The sequence below is a fragment of the Xyrauchen texanus genome, chromosome 49 (assembly GCF_025860055.1).
Source record: "Xyrauchen texanus isolate HMW12.3.18 chromosome 49, RBS_HiC_50CHRs, whole genome shotgun sequence".
NCBI classification, from domain to species: domain Eukaryota; kingdom Metazoa; phylum Chordata; class Actinopteri; order Cypriniformes; family Catostomidae; genus Xyrauchen; species Xyrauchen texanus.
In genome coordinates, this window is record NC_068324.1 from 20,449,132 (window position 1) to 20,470,668 (window position 21,537).

At 38.0% G+C, this 21,537-nt stretch overlaps 2 protein-coding genes across 3 annotated transcripts in view; both read left to right on the forward strand.

The window, feature by feature from the left end:
- LOC127640162 (N-acetyl-beta-glucosaminyl-glycoprotein 4-beta-N-acetylgalactosaminyltransferase 1-like) overlaps positions 1–8,103 on the forward strand; it is a 251,321-nt gene extending 243,218 nt beyond the window's left edge. Inside the window, exons 14-20 of the mRNA XM_052122584.1 lie at positions 20–1,244; positions 3,165–3,520; positions 3,784–3,937; positions 4,164–4,236; positions 5,474–5,627; positions 5,737–5,863; positions 7,125–8,103. Of these exons, the coding sequence (XP_051978544.1) occupies positions 20–1,244; positions 3,165–3,520; positions 3,784–3,937; positions 4,164–4,236; positions 5,474–5,627; positions 5,737–5,863; positions 7,125–7,239 (2,204 nt within the window). The 3' untranslated portion in view covers positions 7,240–8,103. The remainder of the gene's footprint in view (positions 1–19; positions 1,245–3,164; positions 3,521–3,783; positions 3,938–4,163; positions 4,237–5,473; positions 5,628–5,736; positions 5,864–7,124) is intronic.
- Positions 8,104–11,566: 3,463 nt separating this feature from the next.
- LOC127640163 (ankyrin repeat and BTB/POZ domain-containing protein 2-like) overlaps positions 11,567–21,537 on the forward strand; it is a 71,070-nt gene continuing 61,099 nt past the window's right edge. For both annotated transcript variants that reach the window (XM_052122585.1, XM_052122587.1), the window contains exon 1: positions 11,567–13,298. In XM_052122585.1, coding sequence (XP_051978545.1) covers positions 12,443–13,298 — 856 coding nt within the window. In that variant the 5' untranslated portion in view covers positions 11,567–12,442. The remainder of the gene's footprint in view (positions 13,299–21,537) is intronic.

Sequence of the window (21,537 nt, forward strand, 5' to 3'; positions counted from 1 at the left end):
TTGTGTTGTTTTGCTGTAGATTTTCTTGAAGAAGAAGAAGGGGTGGATCTGGATGATGAAGCACAAGTTATTGGCACCCAGTCAGCAAAGAAGTCTGCCAATACCAGCCAATCAAGTCACACCTTAAGCCCTTCCCATAAGCCAGTTCCCACAGTGCCAGAGATAAAGGAGGTAGAGCCAGACAATCCAGCTCTGATGAGAGAACAAAGACGCTTTTTCACAAGAGAAATACAGGAGGGCGGGGTACGAGTACAAGGCCGCTCTCTCAAATGGGTTCACAGGGAACGGCGGGACTTTAGAGAGGGTCGGATGGAAGAACGTTCCCCCAAAATAAGCCGCTCGGCTTTGCTATTCCCACAGAAATCCAACTTGGTGGCCTTCAACAGCCGAGCCAAGCATATCCTAAGCAATCCAACCCACACCATCCATTCCCAAGGTAGAAAACATGCCCATGGCAACAGCTACAACCTTGGCAACATCAACACCAAGAAGAGGGAACGCAAGAAGGACAACAAGATCTATGTAACCAGACCTCGTCCTGCTAAGCAGAAGCAAAGTCCTGTTTCACGCCAACCTAGAGAGGTCTTCCCTGGAGTTTTCTTGTACCAGAATGGCAAAACCACCAAGCTGGTAAACCTCAGTGCCAAACCAAAACTCAATAAAGGTGCCCTGCGGGCATCCCAGATATTTGCGAGGTCTCATCGAGAGGAGAACAAAGTTGTTCCAGTGAGCTCAAACTTTAGCAAGCCAGCTGAAATTCATGCCCTTTCAAACAGAGCAGCAATGCAAAGCCGCTTTGATAGAAGGATACGGGGTGTCTGGGAAAAACACCAGCATCCTTCAAGGGCCATTGCATCCCATCCACCGCTTCCTACACCCACTCCTCCATCCTCAAACTCTTCTGAGAACGTTCGTCCGACTGAACCTCTCCGTGTCACTTCCTACTTGCACACCTCTGAGATCACAGAGTCCCAACAACTTCGGCAGGAGACAGACCCAGAACCAGAAGAAGATGGCGGTCTATCGGAGTACAGCTATGAAGACGTTGAGCCCCGCCCTGGGTGGGCAGAGGAGGCCATTAATTGGCAAAGAACGTTTTCTGTCAACAGTTTGGACTTTGAGACGTTGCGCTCTGATTGGAATGATCTTCGGTGCAACGTGTCAGGAAACCTGCAGCTACCTGAGAGCGAAGTGGTGGACGTTCTGGCGCAGTACATGGAGAAACTCAATGAGCGCAATAGAGGGTAAGGAGTGTGTGCTGATGTTCGTGCAACTGTATGATAAGTAGTTCTATACGTACAAAATTGATAGATAAATAGCTGCTTACACTAGGGGTGTTATGGTTGAAATCATTCACATTTGGGTTTGTATCATGGCTCTGTGGTCATGATTTCGTTTGAAGGAATCACACTGCATATATTTGTATTCTGAACTTTTTTGTTGTTTAATTCAGTGCTACATATGTTTGCAGTTTATTTTCCTGTCTTAGTGTAAAGATATTTAGTGACATATCAAATATCTATAGTCACACTGCGCATATTTGTATTTGGATATTTCTTGGTTATTTAATGCATTGTCCCATTCACTTACAGTTTCTTTTTCCTCTCTAAGCATACAGCTGGTTAATGATATGGAGAATTACTGTCATTTCTGGAAAATGGAAACCTTACAATTTATACGCATTTAATTCCCAATACATCAGTTATACATCTGTATTCAAATTGTTTATATCTATATTCAGATATTTGTTTTTAAATCATTGTTACCTTCATACACAGTTTCTTTGTCTCATCTTATCTTGGAATTTAGTGATATAGTAGATAATTTACATTTATTCATTTGGCAGACGCTTTTATCTAGTCTTATTAAAAGAGGAAGAATACTACATAAGCGATTCATCTTAAGTAGTATGAAAAATGCTGCATTACAAAGTTTCAATTGCATCAGAAAAATTAATCATTACTGTAATTAAAGTAAATGGATACCTTACGATTCATACATGTAACCCTTGTGCGACCTTTGGGATATTTTTGTCTTTTTAATTTTTGTTTATGCCAACAACATACATTTTGCCAAAGGTGTTTATTTTGGGGAGGATTTTAATATTTCAACCTCAGTTCCTATAATAAATCTATAATACACTGTGTACACAAAATAGTTACACTCAGGACCTTCAGGACAAAAATGTCCCCATTGAAACCCATATTTGATCCCAGTGCCATTAAAGCATACAATCATGGATTCTATGATATTATGCTTTCATTCCAGAGCCCTGGCGTCAACATTTTTAATATTTAATATTGTCCACCAGATGGCGCCATTTTTCTCATGTTTACCTTATGGAGCAAAAACATGCTTTTTACCTATTTTTTTATTTGCTGTATTATAGATCACTGCAGGCCAATTGAATAAATGATGCAGCTAAATTCGTGTGGGTGTGTTGGTACGGATGTCAGAGTGTTTGCGTGTGTGTGTGTGTGTGTGTGTGTGTGTGTGTGTGTGTGTGTGTGTGTGTGTGTGTGTGTGTGTGTGTGTGTGTGTACAAATTTTAATGGTTAAAATCCTGAAAATGAATTCATATTTGGCAGTTATGATCAGAACTGATGTTGGTCAGTGAAAGTGGAAAATAATATTAATATATAATATTTTTATGGCAGTTTTTTGATACAGAAATGTTGTAATATTTAAATACTTACATTTAAAATAAATATATAAATATTTTATAAACAAACTGGAATTAATTCATTCAATCCTCTAAGAACCTCTGAGTATCTTAGAATTTCTATAGTTACTGTAAAATGGACCCCTTACAATTCATGCACATTTCATTCTCAATGTATCATTAACATATATTATACGTGTATTCACACAATATACAGTATATTTGTGTTCAGATCTTTGTTTGTTGTTAAATTCATTGTTACATTAATTTGCAGTTCCTTTTTCTCTCTTTTTCTAACAGCTATTAAATTATCCAAAGAATTGCTGTAATTAATCATGAACATGAGTAATACTCTTAAGCACATTTAATAGTTGTATTTTCACAACAAAACCAGACTGTTTGACCCCTAATTTAACAGTGACACTCTTTCAAGTATCCAATCACTTGCTCCACCATCTACTCATTCTCTCCCTCTCTTTTTCACCTTCTCCCTCTTTCGCAGGATTTACACTCTCCTCCGCATCATAAACGTTGAAAAGCGTCGTGACTCTGCACGTGGTAACCGCTACCTGATTGAGCTGGAGTTAATGGAGAGAGGTCGTAAAGTGGTCCGACTGTCCGAGTACATCTACATGCTGTTGCACCGTGGCCGAGTGGAAGACAGCCTGGAGAATGTAGAAGGAGCCACTGCCTCGTCCCCCTCTGCTCCTGTAGCCAGCCCACCGGCTCCCTTTCGTACGCCTACCCGAGGGGCCCATGCCACCCCACAGTGGGGCACAGTATTTGCCAAACCCCTGCTCTGCCAGCCAGTGATCCTACAGTGGAAAAAAGATGTCATGGTGCATTTTGTGGTGCCAGGTAATATGTCAGATCTGGATTTGTTCTGTCTGTTATCAGCCTTTGCAGTAATATATTCTTGGTGGTGTAAGGTGTCTCTGTGACTCAAAATAAACATGCTCCAGGGACCTGTATGTTAGTATAATTAGGGCTAAAAATAGTATCTGCAACTATTTGCACTTAGTGTAAAGAAGATGCTTTTTGTTACTGTTAGACTTAGTGTATATTGCATCTATCGCTATTTGCATGCTGCCATTTTATAATGACAGGTATGTTTCCTACAGTAAAGAATCAGGCCCGTTGGGTACAGCAGTTCATTTCTGATATGGAGAATCTGCATCGTGAGACAAAGGACGACAACTTTAACATCATCATTGTGGACTTCCAGAGTGAAGACATGGATGTGGAACAGGCCCTTAGAGAAAGTTCTGTGCCAAAGTAAACAAACACAAATATACAGTAAACCTTCATCCCAATATGTTCAAGCAATATAAGTATTCAATTGATAGCCAGTGTTATTCATTGTTGCTACTTAGCATAAAAATGTAGGGGCATTGGTAGTTTATTACTTTTTTGTATATTTGAAAATGAATGAGGCTGTCTTTAAAATCAGTAGAGTAAAATTCCTATCTGTTTTTCTGGATTTTTCTCTTTGGTCACATAGATATGAATATTTGAGGAGGGAAGGAAACTTTGAACGTTCTGCTGGGTTACAAATTGGTGTGGACACCATCGAGGTAAAGATCTGAAGATGAAACTCTTTTGTTATATACTCTTATCTGACGTTAATGCCGCTGCTGAGGGAGTGACCGTAAATTAGCCATCTTCTCTCTTCTCACCGCTCGGTTTTTTCCTTTTGTGGAAAATTGTGGAAATGCCAAGACCCATCTTGGTTTTTATTTCTCCTATTTTCATTTTGGAGGCTTAATACAAGGAACATCCACATATGTGTCGACACAGGGATTTCTGGAGGGGAAAGGATCTTTAGGCATCCTAGATGAACTTCAGAACATTTGAACATTTCCACCAAGATAAAAGTCGGAGTCACAACAGATCTCTTAAATGGACAAAATTCAGATAATTTTTCTTACATTTCAAACTAAACCACATGTTATGTTGCAGTTTCTAATCACATTACCAGCCATCAACAAGTAAAGCCCAGTTTATACTTCTGCGTCAAACCTACGCCGTAGACTCCGCGTAGTGGCCAATGCGGTGGTTTGCATTTACAGTTCTGCGTTGGTGTGTCTGTGTCACTTTGCGAGTACACAGCCAAAATGCTGGTGTATTGAGAGTAATTGCCTTCATTTCTGAAAGAATCATACATTTCATAAAAAAACAGACAGGATATGAATACAGCAGATGCTCCCGATTAAAACGAGCCCAAATACAATGTGATATGAAGCATTGATCTAAAAACAGTCTTTGGTTACAAAGTGGACCCGTCACCGCTGTTATGGTCTGTTTTGACGCGACACATGGTTACATTTTTGGAGAGGTGTAAATCATATTAAGGCCGATTACGTTCGAGGCAGTAGTATAAATAGACCCTAACTTTTTATTTATTCGCCAAAGTCACATTTTGCTTGCATTTGCTGCTTGGCAAGTGTTCATTTTGGACACTGTAAATGGTTTTCATTAGTCAGGAACTCATAATTATAGTAACTGTGTGAATGAAGCATTAATGACACAGTTTCCCATACAGGGATTACACTTTTAATCTTGATGTAAAACTGATTATCGGACATGAATCACTGCTGACAGAAATGTAGGATGAGGTTTAAACCGTTTATAGGAATCCTTCTCATGTTAATGACTGTAAAAACGAGACTGGTGATTCACAGCGGTTGCTATTTAGCAATTTAGAAGCAAAGATGATGTTAGACAATTAAAAGGCTTTTTGATCAGTAATTGTTTTTGCACCACACCAGAGCAGTGTGTGATTTGACAGAATGTTTTTTTGTACATTCACAGGACAGTCACAGTATTGTGTTTCTGTGTGACCTGCACATTCATTTCCCTCTGAACATTCTGGAGAGCATCAGGAAACACTGCGTGGAGGGTAAACTGGCCTTCGCTCCTATAGTCATGAGACTGGGCTGTGGCAGTTCACCACGAGAGCCTGACGGTAACACACACATGACTTGTGCATAGTCACACACAGTGAAAACATCTCAAAAATCTTTGGTTAGGAAGCCTGTATTTATAATAAAGCACATATCTTTCTCTCTGTGTAGGTTACTGGGAGGTTAACGGCTTTGGTCTTTTTGGCATTTACAAGTCAGACTTTGACAAGATTGGTGGCATGAACACAGAAGAGTTTAAAGACCGCTGGGGAGGAGAAGACTGGGAACTACTGGACAGGTACAAGAATTTAAGCGTGATTCATTTTGCTGTATTCTTATGTTCATTTCCAGATATGAGCAAAGGCACATACTGTTGACTTCACTCACCTCTCATGTGACCTTTGCCATTAATTGCCTTTTTATAACCGTATTCCCCCAACTTACTCTTTCTTAATTTAATTTGAATCTAAGTCATTTTATTGGCATAACAGAAAATGATTTTTGTTGCCAAATTGGTGCAGAACAAGTCAAATGACAGTAGTGCAAAAAGAGTAGAACACAGAAAGGAGAAATGAAACAAATTAATACAAAATAAAAAAGTAAATAATCTAAATAAAAATGTATAATATACAATTCATAAAATACTAATTGCACCACAGTTTAAATAGTAACATATACTAGTTGGGGTTTGTCTGATAATAATAATAATAATAATAATAATATATTTGCATTGGTTATATTTGTATTTTGTCATTTTATACTAACAAAAAAGGAAATATATTGGTGGGTACAAATAGTTACTCTCAAAAAATAACAATAGTTTAAAATAAAAAGAAGTAAAATAAATAATAAATAAATAAATACAATTAAAATAATATTTAGAGATTTTATGAGATATAAATATTTAATAAAATAAGGCAGATGCTAGTTGCACCCCAGAATAAATAGTTGTATATACTAGTTAGAATTTGTCTGGTAACATTTACTATAATAGTAATAATAATAATAATAATAATAATATTAATCAAGGCTGTCAATTTAATGGTTTAAGCAATTTATTTCCTCTTTCATAATTACATCATGTCAATTTGAATCAATATTTTATGTTGATTTATTTGTATATTAGCCGTATTATTAGCATGATAAAGGACAGTCACCCAGTTGTTACAAGAGTCCTTCACTTCCTGATCATCCTGTTGGGGTTTATTTTGCGAACACATCCGGCTGACTGTACATTATCCCTTATTAGTCATGCCCCCTAAATTCTGTAATAAGCCTTGGTGATGTTTTTGTCATTAAAAATGGATTACTGTCTAGATTAGGCCAATAATAGTCTTCTGGAAATAAATATATGGAAAAGCCATTTAATATATAATAGCTATGTAATATATTTGAACAATCCGAATGATTATATGCATTATAATTATTACTTTAAAATTATTAAAATCACTTTGGGGTCTTTCCCAGCAAATTCTGATATGCAATCAGCTGTGATTAATTCAATCAGTTAATCACCACATCAATGAATCAAATTAAATTCATCTCTTCCTCTCTTTCAGAGTGCTGCAAAATGGTCTGGAGGTCGAGCGGTTGAGACTGAGGAACTTCTTCCACTACTATCACTCTAAGAGAGGCATGTGGAACTCTCAGTCCATTAAAACGTCTAAAGGTTAAAACTGCAGCTCACTGAGACTCACGAAATGAGCACAGGCACCTTAAAGGGCCAAACCATTGTGTCTCGAGGGACCCTTGACTGTGTGGTCCATCTCATATAGGAAGACGCAGGACTAAATCTGGGTTCAAGCTGCTGTCCAAACTAAACGCACTCATGAGAGAAAAAAGACTCTTATTTACCAAGTGTTTGTACCTTGATGTCTGTTAGATGATGAGCTCTCATTGATAACTGAAAATGGAAATTTGACTAAAGATTGAAAGGAAATGGAGATTGTTTTCAGTGCTGGGTGGATTTTACTGTAAACTAGCAATTCAAGCACTTTGGATCGCGTAAATATGGTTTGCACTTGAGATATAATGCTGAAATGATTGTTTAAAGGTTTAGACGTGTGCTGGTACTTAGACGTCTGCTTTTCTATAGCTGTAAATGTCAATTCCTGTCCAGAGTGACGCCTCCTTACAATTGACCTGCAGAATTGATCTGATGTATGGCGTATACCCCTGCCATATACTGTATATTGAAGATATCAAATATTTCTGCAGTGGGCGACCATGTGGCTTCCTACTCAAAGTCCTGCTGATCTGAGAGTTCTGGACATAACTGGACCCGAGAACGGCCGGCTGAGCAATGAAAATTAAAAGTATTTGTCTTTACGTATGTTTGCTGTGAAGAGCTGCTTCCTTTTTCCTCATTAGGAATGGATTTCAAAAGAGAACATGCCTGTCATGTTATAATTCCCCCTAAAATCAAAAGAAAAAATAAGAAATGATACATTGCCTACAGAAAATGAAGCCAATTTTTGTACTTTTAAGATTTTTGTATTATTTTCATGACAATTAAGCACATTTTCCACCCAAATTGTCCTTTCCATAATACTGAAAATTGTCATTATGACTACTGTAAAGTGAAAACAATTTGGTGAAAATGTACATTTCAAAAAAGTATTTATACATAATGGTAGTATTTGTTATACTACCTTTAATTTATGCTAATTTATATATATATATATATATATATATATATATATATATATATATATATATATATATATATATATATACTTACCTTAATTTCATTGCTGTAATGTTGACAACAGTAAGGTGAAAAAATGCATAACATAGTATTTTTTGTACTGCCTTTAATTCATGCTCTTTTTTTTTTTTATTTACATTTTTTTGATGTAATTTTATTACCGTATGTGACGAGGATGAGGGCGTGGCCAGGCCATGATGGAGCACGGCCAGCACTGAATCAGCGGGAGAGCGAGATAAGGGACGGGCAAGGAGGAGGCGGGAACCAGCTGAACAGTAAACAAAGTTTTATTGAGAAACTCACCTTAAAACAAACGTAAACAAACACGGACACATATGCAACACAGCCGCGTACATTTCTCTCTCTCTCGAACCGGCGTCTCTGGCCGCCCCTTATCTCGCTCTCCCATTGATCAGCTGATTCAGCGCCGCCCGGTCTCCATCACGGCCTGGCCACGCCCTCCTCCTCGTCACACCGAATTTTTTTCTACTGTAAGGTAAAAAACACGACACTTTTTAATTACATAAAGATTTTAAACATGATACTATATGTTTTACTACCCTAAATGTATGCTTATTTTAAAAAAAAAATTATATTGCGGTATAAAAAATTTGTCATGAAAATAATGTAACAATGCGAAACGTTTTGATGGTCCTAAAATAGGCTTCATTTTTCAGAAGAAAATGTTTCTTTTATTTTTATTTTTAGTGGATTTTGACCCAGACATATTTTTGATATTTTTGTAAGATTCTTTTGCACTGTGGCAATTTTTTTCATGACAATTAAGCACATTTTCCATCAAATTCTCATTACCGTAATGCAAAAAGAATAATGATCTCCTTACTGATTACTGTAAGGAGAAATAAAACAATGACACATTTAAATAATACAAAAATAAAGTATTTATACATCTTAATTTATGTTCTTTAAAAAACAATTGGTGCTTTGCAGTCATGAGAATTGTGTGTATGTGGGGGATGGGGGGGCTATTTGTCTTAAAAAATGATGTCACAATGTGAAAATTCTTAAGGGTCCAAAAATTGGCTTCCTTCAAAATAATTTTTTTTTTTTTTATATATAAACAGAATTTTCTTTTAAAGAGTGAAGTACGACCCGGACATGATTTTGGCTTGTTTCACAGATGCAGATGAAACCTGATGTTGAGTTTAGAATGGACCAAATCTCTGTCTCTTCTTCAAGACTTTTTGCAGTATCCATTTGTACTGAGTTTAATGGTGAGAAAAAGATGTCCGAAAGCTGTGTGCCTTTCTTTACAGTGTTCAACCTGGCAGTCCATACAGGGTTAGAGAAGAGTCCTGATGTTGAGCAGTCTGGAGTGTCAAAGTCCCTCAATAGCATTGCTTCATGTAGACAAATGAATACTGGAAAACTCAATGCATTTGAATTATCTTGCACCTACTTAAGTACCTTCGAAACGTTTGCAGATTAAAACAATGTTTTACACTGACATGAGCAGCTCAGGTGTATGAAATGGTGTATATACATTCTGCCATTTATTTCAATGCTGCAACATACTACAAACCAACAAAGAGCATATTTAAATGTGTTTACAAACTGTCCTATTAACATTTTACTGTTTTTATGTCATCGGAAATACTGGGAGCTTTCAGCCCAGCTTTTGTGATCTTAAACCTGTCCTTTCTAAAAGAGTTGAGGTGTTTTAATTCTCCTGTTGGTCAGATATACAGTATCTTCAGACTGCCTATTTAAGACAAGACAGGAAACTGTTATGTTCATACAGGGAGCTGCATTTCAAGGTAATTTCTGTGAAATTGTTGTGTAGAAATTTTTCAGAATGTTTGCAATATATTATTATTTTTATTTTATTTTGTTCTTTTCAACAATTATTATTTGTATTTTTTTTTTCTGATAAATAAAGTTTAAAGCTGAAGCATCTCATTGCCTTTTGGTGTATTACACATTTGATCTCGGGTGTATTGGATATAATGAGAATTATTTTGTTCCCATAGCTCAACAACTGGCAGAATATTTCTATTATTATTATTTCATATAACAGCTTTATGGCACTAGAGGGAGCTCCAGTACAAAGTGTTATTTTCAAACAGCTCAATCTGTCAAAACTACACTTTAAACGTAATCATTTTAATTTCACTGTTTAGAACTTCGTAATGGCACACACCTCTTTAATGAAGATAATAGTTACTGTAAAATGTATATAATGACTGTACTGTGACATTACACTAGACTGAACATGATGTAATTAGAGCAATTAAACTCTTGAGTCATAAAAGCAAAAACACCTAAAAATCAGCACATCAGATAAAGTCAAGAGGTGTGAGATTTTGGATTCTGTCTTTATAGATATCTAGGTTGAGGTGATGAGACTCATTGTAACAGTTTTGACCACTGCTGAAAATGCTGTGAAGCATTATTAAAGTGTCCTGTAAATAACTTCATAATGAGTCATAGACTCTATGATAGTGTGTAGTGTAGTGTGTCTTGACATATTATGTAATGTTGAAATACAATAACCAGCCCCACCCTTGAACACTATTCTGGCAAATACATTTTCTTTCTTTCTTCACTAACTGTAACAGTACATACAGTTATTACTGTAATTACTATTGGTATGTCGAGCACTTAAGACTTATTGTTAAGTTTATATACACTACCATTCAAAAGTTTTACATTTTAGATCAGTAGTAAAGTCATCAGAACTATGGAATAACATAAATGGAAATATGGGAATTATATGTTATTTTATATATTATGTATATATCTATATTTTAGCATCTTCAAAGTTGACACCCTTTGCCTAGAAATGTACTCTTGACATTTTCTCAAGCAACTTCTTGATGAATCACCCTGAGATGCTTTTTAAACAGTATTGAAGGAGTTCCCATCTATATGCTGGACACTTAGTGGCTGCTTTTCTTAATTACTCGGTCAAAGTCCATTTCAAAACCTTTTTTTAGTTTTGTAATTAAATAAATTAACATGTTGGCACAATTATATTTTTGTCTACAAAACTCATTTCAAACATTTAAGCATTCACCTTCAGATCAAAAGATTTTTAAGATCATTAGAAACATTTCAGTCAAGTGACCCCAAACTTTTGAACGGTTGTGCATGTATATGTACTGTATATATATATATATATATTAATTGGTAGGTGAATAGAAAATCATTTTTATTAATATGTAATTATCAAACATAATGCTTCAGATCAATAAATGTGAATATATGTAAAGTTTTACATAGAAAAATGTTAATCACAGATGAATGTTAGTATTAAATTTATTTTGACCAAAGGAGGAAATAAATACAATTTTATCACCTATTAGCCCTTAAACACACTCACGGAGCACAAGATGACAATGGGTTTGGGTGGATACATCCCCAGACTAACACAATTAATGCAAATTCCTTTAGAAAAAGACCGATTAGCCATACAAGTCAGGAAAATCTTCTCTAACGTCAACTTGAACAACTGTTTTTTAGATTTAGCTGTTCCCCCATTCAAGGTGATAGGAGCTGCGCAGGCATGAATGGAAACAGTCTCCCGAAAGCGTTTCAAAGACGGCCAACAGTAGACCGACTTGCTAGAGTGACTTTGGTTCGAGTTGTCACGCAGTCGAGATTGAGTGAATCATTGAATCATTCTTGGTGAATCTTTTCGAGTGAGTCGTTTGGAAGAATCGAATGGTTCGCGAATCGAACATCAATACACGCTATCTCTCTGCTGCTGCTTTCAGTTCAGTCATGAGTTTCCAGTGAAGGGAGGCGTGTTGTGTGATGTACGTCGCCCATTCCTGGATCAATTTGACGGATTCAGTGTACCGTACATCTCTGACCGTCCGATTTGGACTTTATTGATGGATTTCCCGCCTGACTTTTATGTCCAGTTTAGATTATTTTCAAGATCTGGATGAAACTCCTGCAAACTTTCTCTTATGGGAATAGACATTTGGTGAGGTAAGCCAGTTTCCCCCAAATTCTCCTTTTAGGCAGATGTTTATTTGACATTTAAAACTTTATATAACCACCGCGTGGTACTTTTCTCTAAAGCGTGACACTTTAAAGAGTTACATAAATGTCAAAGAGAAGTTGAACCAGTAGAACCAGCTCGAGTTTCGCGCAGCTGGAAAAAATTCAGGTTCCCTTTAACAAACCAACCAGGAACCGGCCATGGCAGGACTACACAGCTCAAACATGAAAACTTTAGAGGATTTAACTCTAGACTCAGGCTATGGAGCAGGGGACTCGTGTAAATCTTTAAGCCTGTCCTCTTCCAAATCCAACTCGCAGGCGTTCGTGAACACCCCTCACCGGGGGAACTGGTGGTACTACTCTGGATCCATGAACAGCAGGAACAACAGCTGGGACACAGTCAACACAGTTCTTCCCGAGGATCCAGAGGACATTTTCTCCAAATGCCCCCGCTTACCGGAGCTGGAGGAGTTTCCGTGGACGGAGGAGGATGTGGCGAGGGTCGTGCGTAAAGGCGCAGGGAAGGGGACCTCATTTTCCACGGAGGCTGTGCGGAGGTTGTCCGCCTTGATGCGCAGAGCTCTCATCCGCATGTCCAGAGAGGCGCAGCGGCTCAGTGTTATGCACTGTAGATGCACCCGGTTCGAGGTCCAAAGCGCGATCCGGCTGGTGCTCAGTTGGGCACTGGCTGACCACTGCGTTTCGGCCACCGTCAAAGCCATATCTATGTACAACATGAGCTCTGGGGAGCTATTGCGCAAGGGGAAGTCTGCCCGGTGTGGGCTTATCTTCTCGGTCGGACGCTTTTTCCGCTGGATGGTGGACACTCGGATCTCGGTGCGCATTCATGAGTACGCGGCCATCTGCCTGACTGCATGCATGGAGGCGCTGGTGGAGGAGGCGGGCGTGCGTGTGCTGTTGGCGGAGAGAGACAGCGCGACCCCCGGCTGTGTCCTGACAGCAGAGGCGCTGGAGGGCGTCATCAATAATGATGCTGAGCTGTGGGGGGTCCTGCAACACTATGAGCATCTCATTTGCGGAAAGAACGCCAATGGTAAGGATATAATATAATTATAACTATATTTAAGCTTTTTTTTTTTTTTTCATTAATAGTAGTGGTTAAAGATCTGGGCTAATAACTGAAAGGTTGTGGGCTCAAATCCCACAATATCAATGAACTGTCAACATTGTGCACTTTGGCAACCAAATCTAAGGTTGCTCCTAAGGAGATTGTCTGTTAAGGCTATAGATGGTCTGCTACAGTGTCACCAAAATGAATTGGACACTTAACACACAAAGGTATGCTGTAATCCCTAAAACTCTAAAACGACCGTAAAAATTACGATTTAAAAAAATTTACAGCTCAAATAATACATGTGTATAAACAGAACAATTCAAGTAAGTACTTATAAACTTTTCTGCATTTAAACAGTCAAAAAATTGGCCCCACTCACTTTCATTGTAAGTGCTTCACTGTATCCTAAATTTTTGAGCTTAACTTGGAATATTCCTTTAATGACTAATAATTCACGTACTAACGCATTATACATAGTTTGCCGTTAAAACAACACACATAACAAGGGCGAATGTCATGCATTACTTGCCAAATAGTGAGCCGGTTAACCTCACATGTTATAACTGCTTCATAACACTCATATTAATAACCTATATGTAAAATGCACTTTAATGTAAAGTGGACACCTGTGAGGCATTTATTAAGGAGCTGGCAACATTAGAAACCTACAGTATACAGAAAGTTCAGTCAGGCTTAGGGGGGCCTGGGTAGCTCAGCAAGTAAAGATGCTGACTACCACACCTGGAGTTGCGAGTTTGAATCCAGTGCGTGCTGAGTGACTCCAGTCGGGCTTCCTAAGCAACCAAATTGGCCCGGTTGCTAGGGAGGGTAGAGTCGCTTTGGGGTAACCTCCTTGTGGTCTCTATAATGTGGTTCGGTCTCTGTGGGACATGTGGCGAGTTGTGCCGCGGTTGAGGTGCCGCAGAGAATAGCGTGAAGCCTCCACACGTGCTAGGTCTGCATGGTAACGCGCTCAACAAGCCACTTGATAATACGGGGTCTCAGACGCAGAGGCAACTGAGATTCGTCCTCCGCCACCCAGATTGAGGCGAGTCTTTACACCACCACGAGGATTTAGAGCACATTGGGCATGCCGAATTGGGGAGAAAAGGGGAAAGATCATCATGCTTTATTATATCATATATGCTGAGAATGAGCATGAAGAGCTGAAAAGTGTTTTTGGAGAGGACTTTAGGTAACTAGAACTAGGTAAAAACATTCTATCAACTTCAATGTGACAAGGAAAGTGACAACAAAAGTTAGCCAAGAAATTAGGAATATAAATCCCTCCTTTTAATGTCACTATAACAGTGAATTTATTAAGCATTTATTACAGGTGAAACTCGAAAAATTAGAATATCGTGCAAAAGTTCATTAACTTCAGTAATTCAACTTAAAAGGTGAAACTAATATATTATATAGACTCATTACAAGCAAAGTAAGATATTTCAAGCCTTTATTTGATATAATTTTGATGATTATGGCTTACAGCTTATGAAAACCCCAAATTCAGAATCTCAGAAAATTAGAATATTACATGAAATCAATAAAAAAAGGATTTTAAATACAGAAATGTCGGCCCTCTGAAAAGTATAATCATGCATATGTACTCAGTACTTGGTTTGGGCCCCTTTTGCATTAATTACTGCCTCAATGCGGCGTGGCATGGATGCTATCAGCCTGTGGCACTGCTGAGGTGTTATGGAAGACCAAGATGCTTCAATAGCGGCCTTCAGCTCTTCTGCATTGTTTGGTCTCATGTCTCTCATCTTTCTCTTGGCAATGCCCCATAGATTCTCTATGGGGTTCAGGTCAGGCGAGTTTGCTGGCCAATCAAGCACAGTAATACCATGGTCATTGAACCAGGTTTTGGTACTTTTGGCAGTGTGGGCAGGTGCCAAGTCCTGCTGGAAAATGAAGTCAGCATCTCCATAAAGCTTGTCTGCTGAAGGAAGCATGAAGTGCTCTAAAATATCCCGGTAGACGGCTGCGTTGACTCTGGACTTAATAAAGCACAGTGGACCAACACCATCCGATGACATGGCTCCCCAAACCAACACAGACTGTGGAAACTTCACACTGGACTTCAAGCATCTTGGATTGTGTGCCTCTCCATTCTTCCTCCAGACTCTGGGACCTTGGTTTCCAAATGAGATGCAAAATTTGCTCTCATCAGAAAAGAGGTCTTTGGACCACTGAGCAACAGACCAGTTCCTTTTTTCTTTAGCCCAGGTAAGACGTTTGACATTTGAAGCCCATGTCCAGGACCCGTCTGTGTGTGGTGGCTCTTGATGCAGTAACTCCAGCCTCAGTCCACTCCTTGTGAAGCTCCCCCACACATTTGAATGGCCTTTTCCTGACAATCCTCTCCAGGCTACGGTCATCCCCGCTGCTTGTGCACCTTTTTCTTCCACACTTTTCCCTTCCACTTAACTTTCTATTAATGTGCTTTGATACAGCACTTTGAGAACATCCAACTTCTTTTGCAATTACCTTTGAGGCTTTCCCTCCTTGTGGAGGGTGTCAATGATGGTTTTCTGCACAACTGTCAGGTCAGCAGTCTTCCCCATGATTGTGAATTCAACTGAACCAGACTGAGAGACCATTTAAAGGCTCAGGAACCCTTTGCAGGTGTTTAGCTGATTAGAGTGTGACACTTTGAGCCTACAATACTGAACCTTTTCACAATATTCTAATTTTCTGAGATTCTGAATTTGGGGTTTTCATAAGCTGTAAGCCATAATCATAAAAATTATATCAAATAAAGGCTTGAAATATCTTACTTTGCTTGTAATGAGTCTATATAATATATTAGTTTCACCTTTTAAGTTGAATTACTGAAATTAATGAACGTTTGCACGATATTCTAATTTTTCGAGTTTCACCTGTATATGCAATTTTATTCATGTTGTTATAATTGCATATCAATGATTTAGAATGCATTTGTAAATGACTTACAGTATTAGTTATTAATGAACCCCTTTATAAAAGCTTTGCAAAAGGGAACTTTATTTACCCTTAATATTTCCTTGGCATCAGTTGTTTATAGCAAATTAGTGCCTTTCAAAAGCTCTGCATATAAAGTTTTGGTAAAATCAGATTACACATAGTTTTGTCAGTTAACCTAAAAATGTGCTTTAGTGATTTAAAAAAAAAATAATAATAATAATTAAAATGACTTACTCAACCTGACTACATTACTCCAATAAAAATAATTTTTAAGGGTCAGATCAGGTAGAAATATCTCTTAAAAATAACAACTGCACGTTTTTACTCTTTGCAATGTAGATGCACTAAAACAGTTTGTATATTTACATTGTATCTGCCACCTGTTAGCATTTATGATGCTCATTGTCAGCCTATTTGAATGTCTGCAGGGGCTTTGCCTTCTTTGCCTTCTTACCTCACTGTTTTCTCAGTTTGTGGTGAAACATTTACTGACATCACAGGTGACTCAAATCACTCAGGTCTTTTACACACTTTCTCTTCTCCAGCTGAAAAATAACCCCTTTCTGCAAAGTTCTCCATCATCCAGAATGCAGTCATTTCCATTTGTCTGTGGTTTACCGGCATCATCTAGCATGGGGTTTTCACAAGCATTCAGAAGCATTTTAGTTTCCCATTTGAGTCATTTAGCCCACACTACATGCTCTGACTTGATGTCATTGAGGACAAATGTTTCGACTGGTATCTTATCTTGGTATCAAAGTGTACACTGGTAGTGTAAAGTGGGATTTTAACTATTGTATGCTAAATTAGTTGATCTGACGGAGCTCTATACAACATCCTTACTCAGCTGTTTTTCTGGGCCGCCAATGAAGGCATCGAATTTAGTCGAATTGTATCAATGTGCTTCAAGCATAGCTGTGTTAACAAAGTGATGCACGTGCACTTCTTAAAACCATTGCATGCTGTTTCTGTTTTGATGAATGGGCATCTGGTCCCCTGTTTCTTCTATCATGTGCATTAGAAACAGCCTGGAGCACCTTAAATGTGTCTCAATCCAGATTTTTGCTTGAAGTGAGTCACAGCAGTTGAGAAAGTGGGACTTGATTACGCAAAGTGGCTCACTCCCAGATTATTCATGGGCTGCTTTTGTTGGCTGCTATTATTGCACCTGAGAATGCTTTTTAAAACACCCTTGACACGCCATGCATCAGTGTGCCTTTGTTTGTATTGTAGTGTGACAGTTGTGTTTGCTTAGTAAGCTTTAGATCTCTGGCTTTACATTAAATGTGAAATGGCATTTACAACCCATTTTACTTCCTTAATGTGACACATTTCCAAGAGAAACAGAATATTCCAAAAGTCTCACATACCAGAATGGAGCCAGACACGAATGTGAGTTTGCAGTTGTTTGAGCGAGCATCATTGACTTAACAAAATTGTAATCATTTAAATGTTCATCACTTTGTTTCCAGCTCACTCATTTTATTTAGAGTGTATAATAGTTTTTCTAGTTGCATTGAATGTAAATTAATCTGATCAAGTTTAAAAATATAACCCTAACAGAGATTCGTTCAGAAATCCACATTGCTTTAGTGCCAGAATAATACGGCTTTGATACGATTAAATCATAAATAACATTATTGAATAGTTATATATTGTAGAATATATTGACGACCCCCCATTAGTTAACTATTCTTGTCAGTAACTAACTACTTTTTACAAAATAGTTGTTTGAATGTTATGTTGTTTAACTTGGCAAGCTAAAATTTCAAAGTAGCTACAAAACACTGTCTAAAACTAAATGGGGTTAATGTTGAATTCATGTTGTCTTTAATGTAGCTGTGATGGTCTGATCACATAACTGAAGAGGTGGGGACTTTCAGAGCAAGAATCACTCATGGTCCCTTTGCTACAAAACATTCTTCTCTCTCATCTGCCAAACATCTCCACATCTGGAAGTCTTTAAGAATGACTTCTCTTCGCCAACACAAGTCACTCCCACTTTCTCTCTCTCACACACACACACACGCACACACACACACTCCATTCCCATTTCTGCCTCTTTTCTATTTACTTTAGTCCTTCTTTCCTGGAACAGTTTCTCTGTATACATGCTTTAAACAAGGCACCCACTATACCAATATGCCATTTAAAATCCAGTGAAAAGCAAGGTCAAAATGTGGACTAAATACATCTATCTATCGATCTATCTATCATTCTGTTTATTGACCAATCGATCGATCGGTCAGTCTATCTATGTCCGTCCATCCATCTGTGGAGGTGGTGGCGTGGTCGAGTGCTGATCTGTGAATGGAGAGCGAGATCGTGAGATGAGAGATGAGAGCGGTAAGGAGTCCCATCTGTAACAGCTGTTTGTGTTTTGCAGTGAGAGCAGAGAGGGATAAAAGGGGCAGTCCAGACCGAGAGGGGAGCGAGAGAATGCCACACGAAGTTGGCTGTGTGTGCACGCCTGTGCTGATAAGCCATAAGTGTGTGCATTGCAGTAAAATAGTGTGAGAGCTAAAAACTTTTAACCGGCTCCCACTTACTCCTTGTCAAGAGAGTTAAGAACCTTGTCACACCATCATATCTAAATATCTGTCCATCCATCTATTCATCTATCCATCAATCAATTAATTAATTTGTACATAAATCCATCCATCCATCATGTCTAAATGTCCATCCACCATTCCATCTGTCCATCCATCCATTGAACCATCCATCCACCTAGCAACCACTAGAAACACCTTAGCCACCACCAATCAAAGAACTAGCAACCACCCAGAACACCATAGTAATCATTATCAACCATTTACTTTCCTTGCCTAGATGCTGTTGATTTTCACATTTATTTTGAGTGTGCACAGATTGCTTTATTGATTCATAGAAAAAACATACCCTTCTAAACAATGGCACAGATGTTCTTACTCAAGCCATCATTTATTATTTCTCACCACCAAGTGCAACATCTGTGAAAGCATCCCAGAACGGGATGTGAACCCTGTCCCTTTTCATTTGCGGCAGAACAAGACACAGGAAGTCACTGGAATTTTGGCTCTGCTGTTGTTCTTTGGGTACATTGATGGAAAGATTTCAGACCTAAAATATAATTTCAGCCCCAGATATTTTTTAATGTTGAGTCAGCAGGCCAGTGCACTTGTGTCTTGAGCTGGGAGAATGATTATTTTTATGGTTGTTGGACTGAGGATGGGAGGAACCCAGAAAACACCATCTTACTCGGTTAGTGGCACTGTTTACATGCACTTCCTGCCAAAACCAAAGGCCCAGCTGTAGAAGTCACACAGATCTCGACTAGCAGCTAAAAATGTTTTGCACAGTGCAGCACAAGTATTTTATGGTGGTTCAAATACATTTAATGTATGGGAGCACTTTGAAATCATTTGTTTAACTTGACGTTATTTTATCTTGTCTACTTTCGTCAGATAACAATATGATGAATCATTAGAATTACTGAAAACATGTGAGATGCCTTGCTTATGTATTTCATATACATGCAGTTCTATAAATTATTATTTGAAAGCTCATGACATTGATAAGGTAAAGCAACATACTTTAAACTTACTGTTGGATATTTGTTTTTATTAAATAATTCCAAGCAACAACAAAAAAAAAAATTCTAAACTCATCCATAATTTTGGATGACTTTTGCTTGGCGTAATGCATTGATATGTGCGATACTGATACTGAGCTAAAACAACGTATCCACAGTACATAGGCAGCAACTTGTGTGTGCATCACACAAATATCCTTTTTCATATGAAGTTTGACATTAGCATGTTGCTTAGCAAACAACACAAAACTCCAATAGGTATAATAATGAATAGTACACACAAATATCAGGCAAAATATTCTGCAATTTTGGATGATTTTTCCTTAATGGATTCTTTGATTGCCTTTTCCATGACATACATGTGAAAATGGTACTTAGCTAAAATAAAGTATCTACATGAGTAGCAACTCTGTACATGACACAAATGTCTCTTTTCATGAAAAGTTTGACATTAGCATGTTGCTAAGCTAACAATATAATACTTACTAAGTATAAAACAAACAGCACACAAATATTAAGTAAACTAGTCTGCTTTTTAATTTGACTGAACTGTTCTGATTGATATTTTGTGGTATTTCATTAAATATATGTAGAATCAACCTTTTTATCTACTCATCCACCATTTTGGATAATTTTTTGCTTGGCGCAATCCATTCTTTGATTGCCTTCTCTATGACAGATATGTGGGATAGTATACTTGGCTAAGTTTCTACATAGGCAGCAACTCCGTGCATCACACAAGTATCTATTTTCATGTGAAATTTGATGTTAGCTTGTTGCTAAGCTAACAACACAATACCCCAAATAAGTATAATAATGAATAGTACACACAAATAATGGCTGCTTTTTCATTTGAGTTAAGATTTTTGCTTGCCACAGTGTATTCTGTGATTGCCTTCTCCATGGCGGATACATGCATACATACTGATGCTTGGCAAAAACAAAGTATCTTAGAAGGCTTCACAATTATGCTGCCAATCCAGAGGATGGCCTTATCATGCCTTAAAATGTTGTCTACAGGGCACTTTGGGAACAACCCTTTTATATGCCCTGAGTGCATAGTCAAACAATGTTTGCTTGAAGCATGGATATACTAATCAGCTCTTGAAATAGTTCCAGAACGGTTTGAATAGATATTTACATGAATACAGTTTGCAAATGTTTGAGGAATTGTGGCTTTTACTTGATGCAAAAGTCCAACAACAGTTTCAATAGATTTAAAAGAACGTGGCTAAATGTTACAACTGGAGGCTGATTATGGGATCACAAGATTTAGTTTGGGACATAATCCTGTGAATGAATTGTAGGATTTTTGGAAATCTGGAAAATAGGCTGTTGAATAGCCAGCAGATTGAAGCTGCTCAGCACCTGCCATTGTGTTTTAGTGTCCATGCCTCTTTCTGGTCCAACTGTACAAATGTTTTCATAGGTCAATCCTCAGCCTGTTGCCATGACAACCTTAGACCTGAAATTAGGGCCAGTTTGAGGAATTTTGTCCAACAAAGACACGTGCAGGAGTTGAAATTTAGGCCAATTCTAGTGAGGAGAAAAGGGTTGTCTTGGTTTTTCCTGCAGCAGAAAATTAAGAAGGGGAAAAAATTGAGGAAAAAAAGTAGGAAATAATCCACCTGGCTGAAAAGTGTTTCAAAACTTGCAGTTCTCATGTGTTGCTGCATGCAGAGAGAGAGAGAGAGAGAG